Source organism: Oncorhynchus masou, chromosome 23 (assembly GCF_036934945.1).
Source record: "Oncorhynchus masou masou isolate Uvic2021 chromosome 23, UVic_Omas_1.1, whole genome shotgun sequence".
NCBI lineage: Eukaryota > Metazoa > Chordata > Actinopteri > Salmoniformes > Salmonidae > Oncorhynchus > Oncorhynchus masou.
Genome location: NC_088234.1, coordinates 1,608,525 through 1,623,180, shown reverse-complemented (window position 1 = coordinate 1,623,180; position 14,656 = coordinate 1,608,525). Strand labels below are relative to the sequence as shown.

The 14,656-nt window shown below is 47.6% G+C and overlaps 1 protein-coding gene across 1 annotated transcript in view; it reads left to right on the top strand.

Moving 5' to 3' along the window:
• Positions 1 to 14,406, top strand: part of dlg4b (discs, large homolog 4b (Drosophila)) — a 133,456-nt gene extending 119,050 nt beyond the window's left edge. The window contains exons 17-24 of the mRNA XM_064930701.1: positions 1,452 to 1,554; positions 1,641 to 1,817; positions 3,771 to 3,856; positions 7,902 to 8,003; positions 11,100 to 11,272; positions 11,510 to 11,622; positions 13,153 to 13,244; positions 13,502 to 14,406. Coding sequence (XP_064786773.1) covers positions 1,452 to 1,554; positions 1,641 to 1,817; positions 3,771 to 3,856; positions 7,902 to 8,003; positions 11,100 to 11,272; positions 11,510 to 11,622; positions 13,153 to 13,244; positions 13,502 to 13,608 — 953 coding nt within the window. The 3' untranslated portion in view covers positions 13,609 to 14,406. The remainder of the gene's footprint in view (positions 1 to 1,451; positions 1,555 to 1,640; positions 1,818 to 3,770; positions 3,857 to 7,901; positions 8,004 to 11,099; positions 11,273 to 11,509; positions 11,623 to 13,152; positions 13,245 to 13,501) is intronic.
• The last annotated feature ends 250 nt before the right edge of the window (positions 14,407 to 14,656 follow it).

Here is a 14,656-nt window from a genome sequence, read left to right as displayed (position 1 = left end):
CAAACTGTAGACTATGTCAGATTACCTTAGTCTAAAGTAGTCTGGCGTAGTCTATGTCAGACTACCATAGACTACGTCAGACTACTGTAGACTACTTTAGACTAGTCAGACTACAATAGACTATTGTAGACAACGTCAGACAACTATAGACCACTTTATACTAAGTCAGACTATTATAGACTACTGTAGGCTACTATAGACTACTGTAGTCTATGTCAGACTACTATAGACTACTGTAGACTACGTCAGACTACGTCAGACTAATTACAGACTACTATAGACTAAATGTAGACTAAATGCAGACTACTATAGACTAACTACAAACTGTTATAGACTAATTACAGACAACTGTAGACTATTTACAGACTACTATATACTAAATATAGACTACTGTAGACTATTTACAGACTACTATATACTAAATATAGACTACTGTAGACTAACTACTGTCCAGAAGGTAACACTACTACAGCCTGATACAATTGTATCTTATTTCAACCTGTGTGTCGGGATTGCGTTTGGTGTGGGGGGACAGAATCAATTTGCGCACGATGGCATTACAGGGATATGGCTCTGAATATATACAGCAACACCTCCCCTATAAACATTACAGGGATATGGCTCTGAGTATATACAGCAACACCTCCCCCATCAGCATTCCTGTCTCTTCTACAGATGTTATATCCTTGTATTGTTACTGCTGTATCATCAAATGAATTATCTTAAGTGAGTCTCAGAAATGACTAATATATAAATGTTATCTGATGTCAGCAAGTTATTTTTTTATTTATCCGTTATTTTACTAGGTAAGTTGACTGAGAACCCTTTCTCATTTGCAGCAACGACCTGGGGAATAGTTACAGGGGAGAGGAGGGGGGATGAATGAGCCAATTGGAAACTGGGGATTATTAGGTGACCGTGATGGTTTGGGGGCCAGATTGGGAATTTAGCCAGGACACCGGGGTCAACACCCCTACTCTTACGATAAGTGCCATGGGATCTTAGATGACCTCAGAGAGTCAGGACACCCGTTTAACGCCCCATCCGAAAGATGGCACCCTACACAGGGCAGTGTCCCCAATCACTGCCCTGGGGCATTGGGATATTATTTAGACCAGAGGAAAGAGTGCCTCCCACTGGACCTCCAACACCACTTCCAGCAGCATCTGGTCTCCCATCCAGGGACTGACCAGGACCAAGCTGGTCATTGATTTCATTAACCTTATCTGTAAGGCTACATATATTAATATGGTCTATGTTCAGCCCCTTCCTGGGTAGCTGATCAGAGAGAGACATAATATGGAAAATAACAAATAAAGCAAGAAAAAAGTATACATTCACCAGTCCATTCATAAATGTGTGTGTGTGTGTGTGTGTGTGTGTGTGTGTGTGTGTGTGTGTGTGTGTGTGTGTGTGTGTGTGTGTGTGTGTGTGTGTGTGTGTGTGCGTAGAATACAGCAGGTTTGAGGCTAAGATCCACGACCTGAGAGAACAGATGATGAACAGTAGCATGAGCTCTGGGACCCTCCGAGCCAACAGGACCTTCTATGTCAGGTAAAGTAGTGTCATGATAATGTAGCCCTATGTCATGCTAATGTCTCCCTGACATACTAATGTAGCTCTATGTCCTCTCTATGCAGGGCCCTGTTTGACTATGATAAAACAGCAGACTGTGGGCTGTTGAGCCAGGCATTGGGCTTTAACTTCGGGGAGGTGCTACATGTGACTGACTGTAGTGATGAAGAGTGGTGGACTGCTAGGAGACTGGGACAACAGGGACAACTGGAGGAACTAGGGTATATACCCAGCAAACACAGGTAGGTAACACACCTAACGCGGGTAACGCACCTAACGCTGAGGGGGACCAGACCTAACGCTGTGGGGGACCAGACCTAACGCTGAGGGGGACCACACCTAACGCTGAGGGGGACCAGACCTAACGCTGAGGGGGACCAGACCTAACGCTGAGGGGGACCAGACCTAACGCTGAGGGGGACCAGACCTAACGCTGAGGGGGACCAGACCTAACGCTGAGGGGGACCAGACCTAACACTGAGGGGGACCAGACCTAACACTGAGGGGGACCACACCTAACACTGAGGGGGACCACACCTAACACTGAAGGGGGACTTAACGCTGAGGGGGACCACACCTAACACTGAGGGGACCACACCTAACACTGAGGGGCCCACACCTAACACTGAGGGGGACCAGACCTAACACTGAGGGGGACCAAACCTAACACTGAGGGGGGACACCTAACGCTGAGGGGACCACACCTAACGCTGAGGGAGACCACACCTAACACTGAGGGGGGGACACCTAACACTGAGGGGACCACACCTAAGGCCGAGGGGGACACACCTAACACTGAGGGGGACCACACCTAACACTGAGGGGGACCACACCTAACTCTGAGGGGGACCACACCTAACGCTGAGGGGGACCACACCAAACACTGAGGGGGACTACACCTAACACTGAGGGGGACCACACCTAACGCTGAGGAGGACCACACCTAACACTGAGGGGGACCAGAACTAACACTGAGAGGGGGACACCTAACACTGAGGGGGATCACGCCTAACACTGAGGGGGACCACACCTAACACTGAGGGGGGACCTAACACTGAGGGGGACCACACCTAACACTGAGGGGGACCACACCTAACGCTGAGGAGGACCACAACTAACACTGAGGGGTACCACACCTAACGCTGAGGGGGACCAGACCTAACGCTGAGGGGGACCAGAACTAACACTGAGGGGGACCAAACCTAACACTGAGGGAGGGACACCTAACACTGAGGGGACCACACCTAACACTGAGGGGGACCACACCTAAGGCCGAGGGGGGGACACCTAACACTGAGGGGGACCACACCTAACACTGAGGGGGACCACACCTAACACTGAGGGGGAGCACACCTAACACTGAGGGGACCAAACTTAACATTGAGGGGACCATACCAAACACTGAGGGGACCATACCTAACACTGAGGGGGGGGGGACACCTAACACTGAGGTGGACCACACCTAACACTGAGGGGGACCACACCTAACACTGAGGGGGACCACACTTAACATTGAGGGGACCAGACCTAACACTGAGGGGAACATACCTAACACTGAGGGGGACCACACCTTACTCTGAGGGGGACCACACCTAACGCTGAGGGGGACCACACCTAACGCTGAGGGGGACCACACCTAACACTGAGGGGACCATACCTAACACTGAGGGGGACCAGACCTAACACTGAGGAGGACCACACCTAACACTGAAGGGGACTACACCTAACACTGAGGGGGACCACACCTAACGCTGAGGAGGACCACACCTAACGCTGAGGGGGACCAGACGTAACACTGAGGGGGACCAGACCTAACACTGAGAGGGGGACACCTAACACTGAGGGGAACCACGCCTAACACTGAGGGGGACCACACCTAACACTGAGGGGGGACCTAACACTGAGGGGGACCACACCTAACTCTGAGGGGGACCACACCTAATGCTGAGGAGGACCACACCTAACACTGAGGGTCCCACACCTAACACTGAGGGGGACCAGACCTAACACCTAAGTTAATACAGTTAACCCCCTCCTGTGTGTTTCTGTGAGTGGTCTCTAATGAAGCAGTTTGTAGTGCCATGTTAATGTAGTCCTATGTCTCTCTATGCGGGGTGGAGAGGAAGGAGTGGTCTCGTATGAAGCAGTATGTAGTGTTATGCCATGTTAATGTAGCCCTATGTCTCTCTATGCAGGGTGGAGAGGAAGGAGTGGTCTCGTATGAAGAATAAGGACCGCAGCAGCTTTGTTCAGAGCTATGAAACTGTTACACAGATAGAAGGTAGGTCTGACCTGTGACCTCAGATTCTTTTATTTGTCTGAAATGGTGGTAGTTTCAGCCAGTAGAACTGAAGTGGAGGGTGTGTATCCCACTTCGGCCACAAGATGGCACTCTGACACAACCAGTGATGCTATAACTCTGGGCTATTCAATCGGGGGTATGCGGCCCCCTAGGGATCCGCTGAGGTACTGTAGGGTATCTCTGCCCCCCTAGGGATCCGCTGAGGTACTGTAGGGAGTCTCTGCCCCCCTAGGGATCCGCTGAGGTACTGTAGGGAGTCTCTGCCCCCCTAGGGATCCGCTGAGGTACTGTAGGGAGTCTCTGCATCCCTAGGGATCCGCTGTGGAACTGTAGGGTGTCTCTGCCCCCCTAGGGATATGCTGAGGTATTGTAGGAAGTCTCTGCATCCCTAGGGATCCGCTGTGGAACTGTAGGGTGTCTCTGCCCCCCTAGGGATATGCTGAGGTACTGTAGGGTGTCTCTGCCCCCCTAGGGATCCGCTGTGGTACTGTAGGGTGTCTCTGCCCTCCTAGGGATCCGCTGTGGTACTGTAGGGTGTCTCTGCCCCCCTAGGGATCCGCTGAGGTACTGTAGGGTGTCTCTGCCCCCTAGGGATCCGCTGAGGTATTGTAGGGAGTCTCTGCCCCCCTAGGGATATGCTGAGGTACTGTAGGGTGTCTCTGCCCCCCTAGGGATCCGCTGTGGTACTGTAGGGTGTCTCTGCCCTCCTAGGGATCCGCTGTGGTACTGTAGGGTGTCTCTGCCCCCCTAGGGATCCGCTGAGGTACTGTAGGGTGTCTCTGCCCCCTAGGGATCCGCTGAGGTACTGTAGGGAGTCTCTGCCCCCCTAGGGATCCGCTGAGGTACTGTAGGGTGTCTCTGCCCCCCTAGGGATCCGCTGAGGTACTGTAGGGAGTCTCTGCCTCCCTAGGGATCCGCTGAGGTACTCTAGGGTGTCTCTGCCCCCTAGGGATACGCTGAGGTACTGTAGGGAGTCTCTGCCCACCTATAGATACGCTGAGGTACTGTAGGGTGTCTCTGCCCCCCTAGGGATCCACTGAGGTATTGTAGGGAGTCTCTGCATCCCTAGGGATCCGCTGAGGTACTGTAGGGAGTCTCTGCCCCCCTAGGGATCCACTGAGGTATTGTAGGGAGTCTCTGCATCCCTAGGGATCCGCTGAGGTACTGTAGGGAGTCCCTGCCCCCCTAGGGATCCGCTGAGGTACTGTAGGGAGTCTCTGCCCCCCTAGGGATCCGCTGAGGTACTGTAGGGAGTCTCTGCCCCCCTAGGGATCCGCTGAGGTACTGTAGGAAGTCTCTGCCCCCCTAGGGATCCACTGAGGTACTGTAGGGAGTCTCTGCCCCCCTAGGGATCCGCTGAGGTACTGTAGGGAGTCTCTGCCCCCCATAGGATCTGCTGAGGTATTGTAGGGAGTCTCTGCCCCCCTAGGGATCCGCTGTGGTACTGTAGGGTGTCTCTGCCCTCCTAGGGATCCGCTGTGGTACTGTAGGGTGTCTCTGCCCCCCTAGGGATCCGCTGAGGTACTGTAGGGTGTCTCTGCCCCCTAGGGATCCGCTGAGGTACTGTAGGGAGTCTCTGCCCCCCATAGGATCTGCTGAGGTATTGTAGGGTGTCTCTGCCCCCCTAGGGATCCGCTGTGGTACTGTAGGGTGTCTCTGCCCTCCTAGGGATCCGCTGTGGTACTGTAGGGTGTCTCTGCCCCCCTAGGGATCCGCTGAGGTACTGTAGGGTGTCTCTGCCCCCTAGGGATCCGCTGAGGTACTGTAGGGAGTCTCTGCCCCCCTAGGGATCCGCTGAGGTACTGTAGGGTGTCTCTGCCCCCCTAGGGATCCGCTGAGGTACTGTAGGGAGTCTCTGCATCCCTAGGGATCCGCTGAGGTACTCTAGGGTGTCTCTGCCCCCCTAGGGATACGCTGAGGTACTGTAGGGAGTCTCTGCCCACCTATAGATACGCTGAGGTACTGTAGGGTGTCTCTGCCCCCCTAGGGATCCACTGAGGTATTGTAGGGAGTCTCTGCATCCCTAGGGATCCGCTGAGGTACTGTAGGGAGTCTCTGCCCCCCTAGGGATCCACTGAGGTATTGTAGGGAGTCTCTGCATCCCTAGGGATCCGCTGAGGTACTGTAGGGAGTCCCTGCCCCCCTAGGGATCCGCTGAGGTACTGTAGGGAGTCTCTGCCCCCCTAGGGATCCGCTGAGGTACTGTAGGGAGTCTCTGCCCCCCTAGGGATCCGCTGAGGTACTGTAGGAAGTCTCTGCCCCCCTAGGGATCCACTGAGGTACTGTAGGGAGTCTCTGCCCCCCTAGGGATCCGCTGAGGTACTGTAGGGAGTCTCTGCCCCCCATAGGATCTGCTGAGGTATTGTAGGGAGTCTCTGCATCCCTAGGGATCCGCTGAGGTACTGTAGGGAGTCTCTGTCCCCCTAGGGATCCGCTGAGGTACTGTAGGGAGTTTTTCACATGACTGGGAATACAGATATGCACCTGTGGGTCACAGATACACAGATGGGGCGGCAGGTAGTCTAGTGGTTAGAGTGTTGGGCCAATAACCAGCAGGTAGCCTAGTGGTTAGAGCATTGGGCCAGTAACCAGCAGGTAGCCTAGTGGTTAGAGTGTTGGGCCAATAACCAGCAGGTAGCCTAGTGGTTAGAGTGTTGGGCCAATAACCAGCAGGTAGCCTAGTGGTTAGAGTGTTGGGCCAATACCCAGCAGGTAGCCTAGTGGTTAGAGTGTTGGGCCAGTAACCAGCAGGTAGCCTAGGGGTTAGAGTGTTGGTCCAATAACCAGCAGGTATCCTATTGGTTAGAGTGTTGGGCCAATAACCAGCAGGTAGCCTAGTGGTTAGAGTGTTGGGCCAATAACCAGCAGGTAGCCTAGTGGTTAGAGCATTGGGTCAGTAACCAGCAGGTAGCCTATTGGTTAGAGTGTTGGGCCAATAACCAGCAGGTAGCCTAGTGGTTAGAGCATTGGGCCAGTAACCAGCAGGTAGCCTAGTGGTTAGAGTGTTGGTCCAATAACCAGCAGGTAGCCTAGTGGTTAGAGTGTTGGGCCAATAACCAGCAGGTAGCCTAGTGGTTAGAGTGTTGGGCCAGTAACCAGCAGGTAGCCTAGTGGTTAGAGTATTGGGCCAGTAACCGAAAGGTTTCTAGATCGAATCCCTGAGCTGACAAGGTAAAAATCTGTTGTTCTGCCACTGAACAAGGCAGTTAACCCACTGGTCATTGAAAATAAGAATTTGTTCTTTACTAACTTGCCAACATTAAATAAAGGTTAAATAATTTTAAGAAAGACCTTTAAAAAAACAGTCAGTACCTGCTGTGACCACCATTTGCTTCATGCAGTCCCTGGGTTTGCCTGGGAGTAAGGCCCTGGGTCCCTGGGAGTAATGCCCTGGGTCCCTGGGAGTAATGCCCTGGGTCCCTGGGAATAAGGCCCTGGGTCCCTGGGAGTAAGGCCCTGGGTCCCTGGGAGTAAGGCCCTGGGTCCCTGGGAGTAAGGCCCTGGGTCCCTGGGAGTAATGCCCTGGGTCCCTGGGCGTAAGGCCCTGGGTCCCTGGGAGTAAGGCCCTGGGTCCCTGGGAGTAAGGCCCTGGGTCCCTGGGAGTAATGCCCTGGGTCCTTGGGAGTAATGCCCTGGGTCCCTGGGAATAAGGCCCTGGGTCCCTGGGAGTAAGGCCCTGGGTCCCTGGGAGTAATGCCCTGGGTCCCTGGGAGTAAGGCCCTGGGTCCCTGGGAGTAAGGCCTTGGGTCCCTGGGAGTAAGGCCCTGGGTTTGCCTGGGAATAAGGCCCTGGGTCCCTGGGAGTAAGGCCCTGGGTCCCTGGGAGTAAGGCCCTGGGTCCCTGGGAGTAATGCCCTGGGTCCCTGGGAGTAAGGCCCTGGGTCCCTGGGAGTAAGGCCCTGGGTCCCTGGGAGTAAGGCCCTGGGTTTGCCTGGGAATAAGGCCCTGGGTCCCTGGGAGTAAGGCCCTGGGTCCCTGATTAAGAAAAGCTATAACTGTATTTCTCTCTCTCTCTCTCTCTCCAGTCCACTATGTGAGGCCTATCATTATACTGGGTCCTACTAAAGACAGAGTGAATGATGATCTTCTCTCTGAGTTTCCTGACAAGTTTGGTTCCTGTGTTCCACGTGAGTATTACTATCAAATATAGGTACTACTACAGGTACTATATACACATAGGTACTACTATAGATCCATTATATACACATAGGTACTACTATAGACCCATTATATACACATAGGTACTACTATAGGTACTATGTACATGTAGGTACTACTATTGACCCATTATATACACATAGGTACTACTATAGACCCATTATATACACATAGGTACTACTATAGGTACTATATACACATAGGTACTACTATAGACCCATTATATACAATAGATGCACTATTGTAAAGTGGCTGTTCCACTGATGTCAGAAGGTGAATTCACCAATTTGTAAGTCGCTCTGGATAAGAGCGTCTGCTAAATGACTTAAATGTAATGTAAATGTAGGTACTACTATTGACCCATTATTTACACATAGGTACTACTATAGACCCATTATATACACATGGTACTACTATTGACCCATTATATACACATAGGTACTACTATAGGTACTATATACATGTAGGTACTACTATTGACCCATCATATACACATAGGTACTACTATAGACCCATTATATACACATAGGTACTACTATAGGTACTATATACATGTAGGTACTACTATTGACCCATTATATACACATAGGTACTACTATAGGTACTATATACATGTAGGTACTACTATTGACCCATTATATACACATAGGTACTACTATAGACCCATTATAGACAAATATGTACTACTATAGGTACTACTATTGACCCATTATATATTTATTGGTACTACTATATACTACTATAATACAGATGAAAACTCTCTTGGTAGATAGTGTGGTCTACAGCTTATCATAAGGTACTCTACCTCAGAGTAAGATAAGATGTTACAGTTTTTAATGTCCCGTTGGTGGGATAATCTTAATAGTAGATCATCATATAGTGTGTGTAACATAAACATGTGTGTAACATAAACGTGTGTGTGTAACATAAACATGTGTGTAACATAAACGTGTGTGTGTGTGTGTAACATAAATGTGTGTGTGTAACATAAACGTGTGTGTGTGTGTAACATAAACGTGTGTGTGTAACATAAACGTGTGTGTGTGTGTAACATAAACGTGTGTGTGTAACATAAACGTGTGTGTGTGTGTGTAACATAAACGTGTGTGTAACATAAACGTGTGTGTGTGTAACATAAACATGTGTGTGTAACATAAACGTGTGTGTGTGTAACATAAACGTGTGTGTGTGTAACATAAACGTGTGTGTGTGTGTGTAACATAAACATGTGTGTAACATAAACGTGTGTGTGTAACATACACGTGTGTGTGTGTAACATAAACATGTGTGTAACATAAACGTGTGTGTGTAACATAAACGTGTGTGTGTAACATAAACATGTGTGTGTGTGTAACATAAACGTGTGTGTGTAACATTAACGTGTGTGTGTGTGTAACATAAACGTGTGTGAGTGTAACATAAACGTGTGTGTGTGTGTGTAACATAAACGTGTGTGTAACATAAACGTGTGTGTGTAACATAAACGTGTGTGTGTAACATAAACGTGTGTGTGTGTAACATAAACGTGTGTGTGTGTGTGTGTGTGTGTGTGTGTGTGTGTAACATAAACGTTTGTGTGTGTAACATAAACGTGTGTGTAACATAAACGTGTGTGTGTGTGTAACATAAACGTGTGTGTGTGTAACATTAACGTGTGTGCGTGTGTGTAACATCAACGTGTGTGTAACATAAACGTGTGTGTGTGTAACATTAACGTGTGTGTTCGTGTAACATAAACGTGTGTGTGTAACATAAACGTGTGTGTGTGTAACATAAACGTGTGTGTGTAACATAAACGTGTGTGTGTGTAACATAAACGTGTGTGTGTAACATAAACGTGTGTGTGTGTGTGTAACATAAACGTGTGCGTGTAACATAAACGTGTGTGTGTGTAACATAAACGTGTGTGTGTGTAACATAAACGTGTGTGTAACATAAACGTGTGTGTGTGTGTGTGTGTGTGTAACATAAACGTGTGTGTGTGTGCGTGTGTGTGTGTAACATAAACGTTTGTGTGTGTAACATAAACGTGTGTGTGTAACATAAACATGTGTGTGTGTGTGTGTCACATAAACGTGTGTGTGTGTGTGTAACATAAACATGTGTGTAAGATAAAAGTGTGTGTAACATAAACGTGTGTGTAACATAAACATGTGTGTGTGTGTGTGTGTAACATAAACATGTGTGTGTGTGTGTAACATAAATGTGTGTGTAACATAAACGTGTGTGTAACATAAACGTGTGTGTGTGTGTAACATAAACGTGTGTGTGTAACATAAACATGTGTGTGTAACATAAACGTGTGTGTGTGTGTAACATAAACGTGTGTGTGTGTGTGTAACATAACGTGTGTGTGTAACAGAAACGTGTGTGTGTGTAACAAAAACATGTGTGTAACATAAACGTGTGTGTGTAACATAAACGTGTGTGTGTAACATAAACATGTGTGTGTAACATAAACATGTGTGTGTAACATAAACGTGTGTGTGTGTGTAACATAAACGTGTGTGTGCGTGTGTAACATAAACGTGTGTGTGTGTAACAAAAACATGTGTGTAACATAAACGTGTGTGTGTGTAACAGAAATGTGTGTGTGTGTGTGTAACAAAAACATGTGTGTAACATAAACGTGTGTGTGTGTATAACATAAACGTGTGTGTGTAACAGAAACGTGTGTGTGTGTATGTAACAAAACCATGTGTGTAACATAAACGTGTGTGTGTGTGTGTGTAACATAAACATGTGTGTGTAACATAAACGTGTGTGTGTGTGTGTAACATAAACGTGTGTGTGTAACATAAACGTGTGTGTGTGTAACATAAACGTGTGTGTGTGTGTGTGTGTGTGTAACAAACGTGTGTAACAAAAACATGTGTGTGTAACATAAACGTGTGTGTGCAACATAAACGTGTGTGTGTGTGTGTGTGTAACATAAACGTGTGTGTGTGTGTGTGTGTGTGTGTGTGTGTGTGTGTGTGTGTGTGTGTGTGTGTGTGTGTGTGTGTGTAACATAAACGTGTGTGTGTGTGTAACATAAACGTGTGTGTGTGTGTGTGTGTGTGTAGACACGACGCGGCCCCAGAGGGAGTATGAGGTGGATGGGCGGGACTACCACTTTGTGTCGTCAAGGGAACAGATGGAGAAGGACATCCAATCACATCACTTCATAGAGGCGGGTCAATACAACAGTCACCTGTATGGAACCAGCGTTCAGAGTGTCCGCATGGTCGCAGAGCAGGTAAGGGGAGTGTGTGTGTGTGTGTGTGTGTGTGTGTGTGTGTGTGTGTGTGTGTGTGTGTGTGTGTGTGTGTGTGTGTGTGTGTGTGTGTGTGTGTGTGTGTGTGTGTGTGTGTGTGTGTGTGTGAGAGAGAGACCCTTTAACTATTTGGTCCTTTAATGTGTAAAGTATTATATTGTGTATGTTTTGCACTGTACAGAATAGATTGATTAACCAGGTGTGTGTTTGTGTGCGCAGATGGGGAAACACTGTATCTTAGATGTATCAGCTAATGCAGTGAGGAGGCTTCAGGCAGCTCAGCTTCATCCTATTGCTGTCTTCATCAGACCAAGATCACTGGAAAATATACTGTAAGTAGGAGGGAGTGGGTTCTCTTCATCAGACCAAGATCACTGGAAAATATACTGTAAGTAGGAGAGAGTGGGTTCTCTTCATCAGACCAAGATCACTGGAAAATATACTGTAAGTAGGAGGGGGTGGGTTCTCTTCATCAGACCAAGATCACTGGAAAATATACTGTAAGTAGGAGGGGGTGGGTTCTCTTCATCAGACCAAGATCACTGGAAAATATACTGTAAGTAGGAGGGAGTGGGTTCTCTTCATCAGACCAAGATCACTGGAAAATATACTGTAAGTAGGAGGGAGTGGGTTCTCTTCATCAGACCAAGATCACTGGAAAATATACTGTAAGTAGGAGGGGGTGGGTTCTCTTCATCAGACCAAGATCACTGGAAAATATACTGTAAGTAGGAGAGAGTGGGTTCTCTTCATCAGACCAAGATCACTGGAAAATATACTGTAAGTAGGAGGGGGTGGGTTCTCTTCATCAGACCAAGATACTTGAAAATATACTGTAAGTAGGAGGGAGTGGGTTCTCTTCATCAGACCAAGATCACTGGAAAATATACTGTAAGTAGGAGAGAGTGGGTTCTCTTCATCAGACCAAGATCACTGGAAAATATACTGTAAGTAGGAGAGAGTGGGTTCTCTTCATCAGACCAAGATCACTGGAAAATATACTGTAAGTAGGAGAGAGTGGGTTCTCTTCATCAGACCAAGATACTTGAAAATAATCTGTTCATCTAATAGTGCCTGTGTGTGTTGTAAATTGTTGAGCAGATTCAGGGGTTATCTTTTTTAAGTTTAGCTTGGAATAATTTCATTCCTTCCTGTCAGGCATTATGCAGTTACAGTCTGGACACTAGAGGTCTCTATGGACTAGGAAACAACAGTTCTGATTCATTATTAAAATACTTCAAGTTGAATCACTCTTCCTTTCTTTCAGTTGAAGTTAAATGATCTACATTCTAACGTGAAACATCCGTCCGTTACGCTGATCTGAACATGAGTGTTGAAACATCCGTCCGTTACGCTGATCTGAACATGAGTGTTGAAACATCTGTCCGTTACGCTGATCTGAACATGAGTGTTGAAACATCTGTCCGTTACGCTGATCTGAACATGAGTGTTGAAACATCTGTCCGTTACGCTGATCTGAACATGAGTGTTGAAACATCCGTGTGTTACGCTGATCTGAACATGAGTGTTGAAACATCCGTGTGTTACACTGATCTGAACATGAGTGTTGAAACATCCGTCCGTTACGCTGATCTGAACATGAGTGTTGAAACATCTGTCCGTTACGCTGATCTGAACATGAGTGTTGAAACATCCGTGTGTTACACTGATCTGAACATGAGTGTTGAAACATCTGTCCGTTACGCTGATCTGAACATGAGTGTTGAAACATCCGTCCGTTACGCTGATCTGAACACGAGTGTTGAAACATCCGTGTGTTACGCTGATCTGAACATGAGTGTTGAAACATCCGTGTGTTACGCTGATCTGAACATGAGTGTTGAAACATCCGTGTGTTACAGTGACCTGAACAAGCGTCTGACAGAGGACCAGGCCAGGAAGGCTCTGGACAGAGCTGTCAAACTGGAACAAGACTTTATAGAATGCTTCTCAGGTAACACACACACACCACACACATACACACACACGTTAATGTTACACACACCACACACACACACACACACGTTAATGTTACACACACCACACACATACACACACATGTTAATGTTACACACACCACACACACACACACACACACACACACACACACACGTTAATGTTACACACACACACACGTTAATGTTACACACACACACACATTAATGCGCACACTCTCTCTCTCTCTCTCTCTCTCTGACCCTCTGTGTGTAGCTATTGTGGAAGGGGAGAGTTTTGAAGAGGTTTATCACATGGTGAAGACTGTGATCGAAGAGCAGAGTGGACCCTACATATGGATACAATCAAGAGAAAGACTATAAAAGAGAGGAGAGGAGCAGAGGAGAGGAGCCTATATATGGACACCATCTAAGGAAACACTATAGAGGAGAGTTGAGGAGATGAGCAGAGAGGAGAGGAGATATTAGGAGAGAAGAGAGAGAGTTGAGGAGATTAGGAGAGAAGAGTTGAGAAGAGAGGAGAGTTGAGGAGAGAAGAGGAAAAGAGAGAGGAGGAGAGAAGAGAAGAGGAAAAGAGAGAGGAGGAGAGAAGAGAAGAGAGTTGAGGAAATAAGAGGAAAGAGAGGAGATGAGAGGAAATGAGAAGATGGGTTGTACAAGGCCTCTGAGATTATCACCTTGACTACTGTTGCTTCGGATACTGTCACCGCAACTACCGTCGATACCATCTCACAGCAACCAGAAGGAGAGAGAGGGACAGAAGGAGAGACGGAGAGACACTGTAAGACTCACCACAGAACCAAAGGAGAGGGAACCAGACACCTTCTCTCCATCCCCTCTCTCCTCCCTCCATAATTTCTCTCTCTCTCCTCCGGATCTGTAAAGAATTGTTTTCTAACGGAATGGGACTCTGAAAGAGAGACGAGGTGAAAGAGGAGACGAGACTGGAGTGACTGCAGCAGGAAGAGAAGGGGAGGCTGTCTGAACCATGGAGGGAGAAAGGAGAGAAAGACATCACAAAAAATATATGTAAAAAAAGATTAACGTTTTCTATATTATGGAGAGAAGTATTATACAGACTGGTATCTCTGTAGTACTGCATTACAGACTGGTATCTCTGCAGTACTATTTACAGACTGGTATCTCTGCAGTACTATTTACAGACTGGTATCTCTGCAGTACTACATTACAGACTGGTATCTCTGTAGTACTATTATACAGACTGGTATCTCTACAGTACTACATTACAGACTGGTATCTCTGTAGTACTATTATACAGACTGGTATCTCTACAGTACTACATTACAGACTGGTATCTCTGTAGTACTATTATACAGACTGGTATCTCTACAGTACTACATTACAGACTGGTATCTCTGTAGTACTATTATACAGACTGGTATCTCTACAG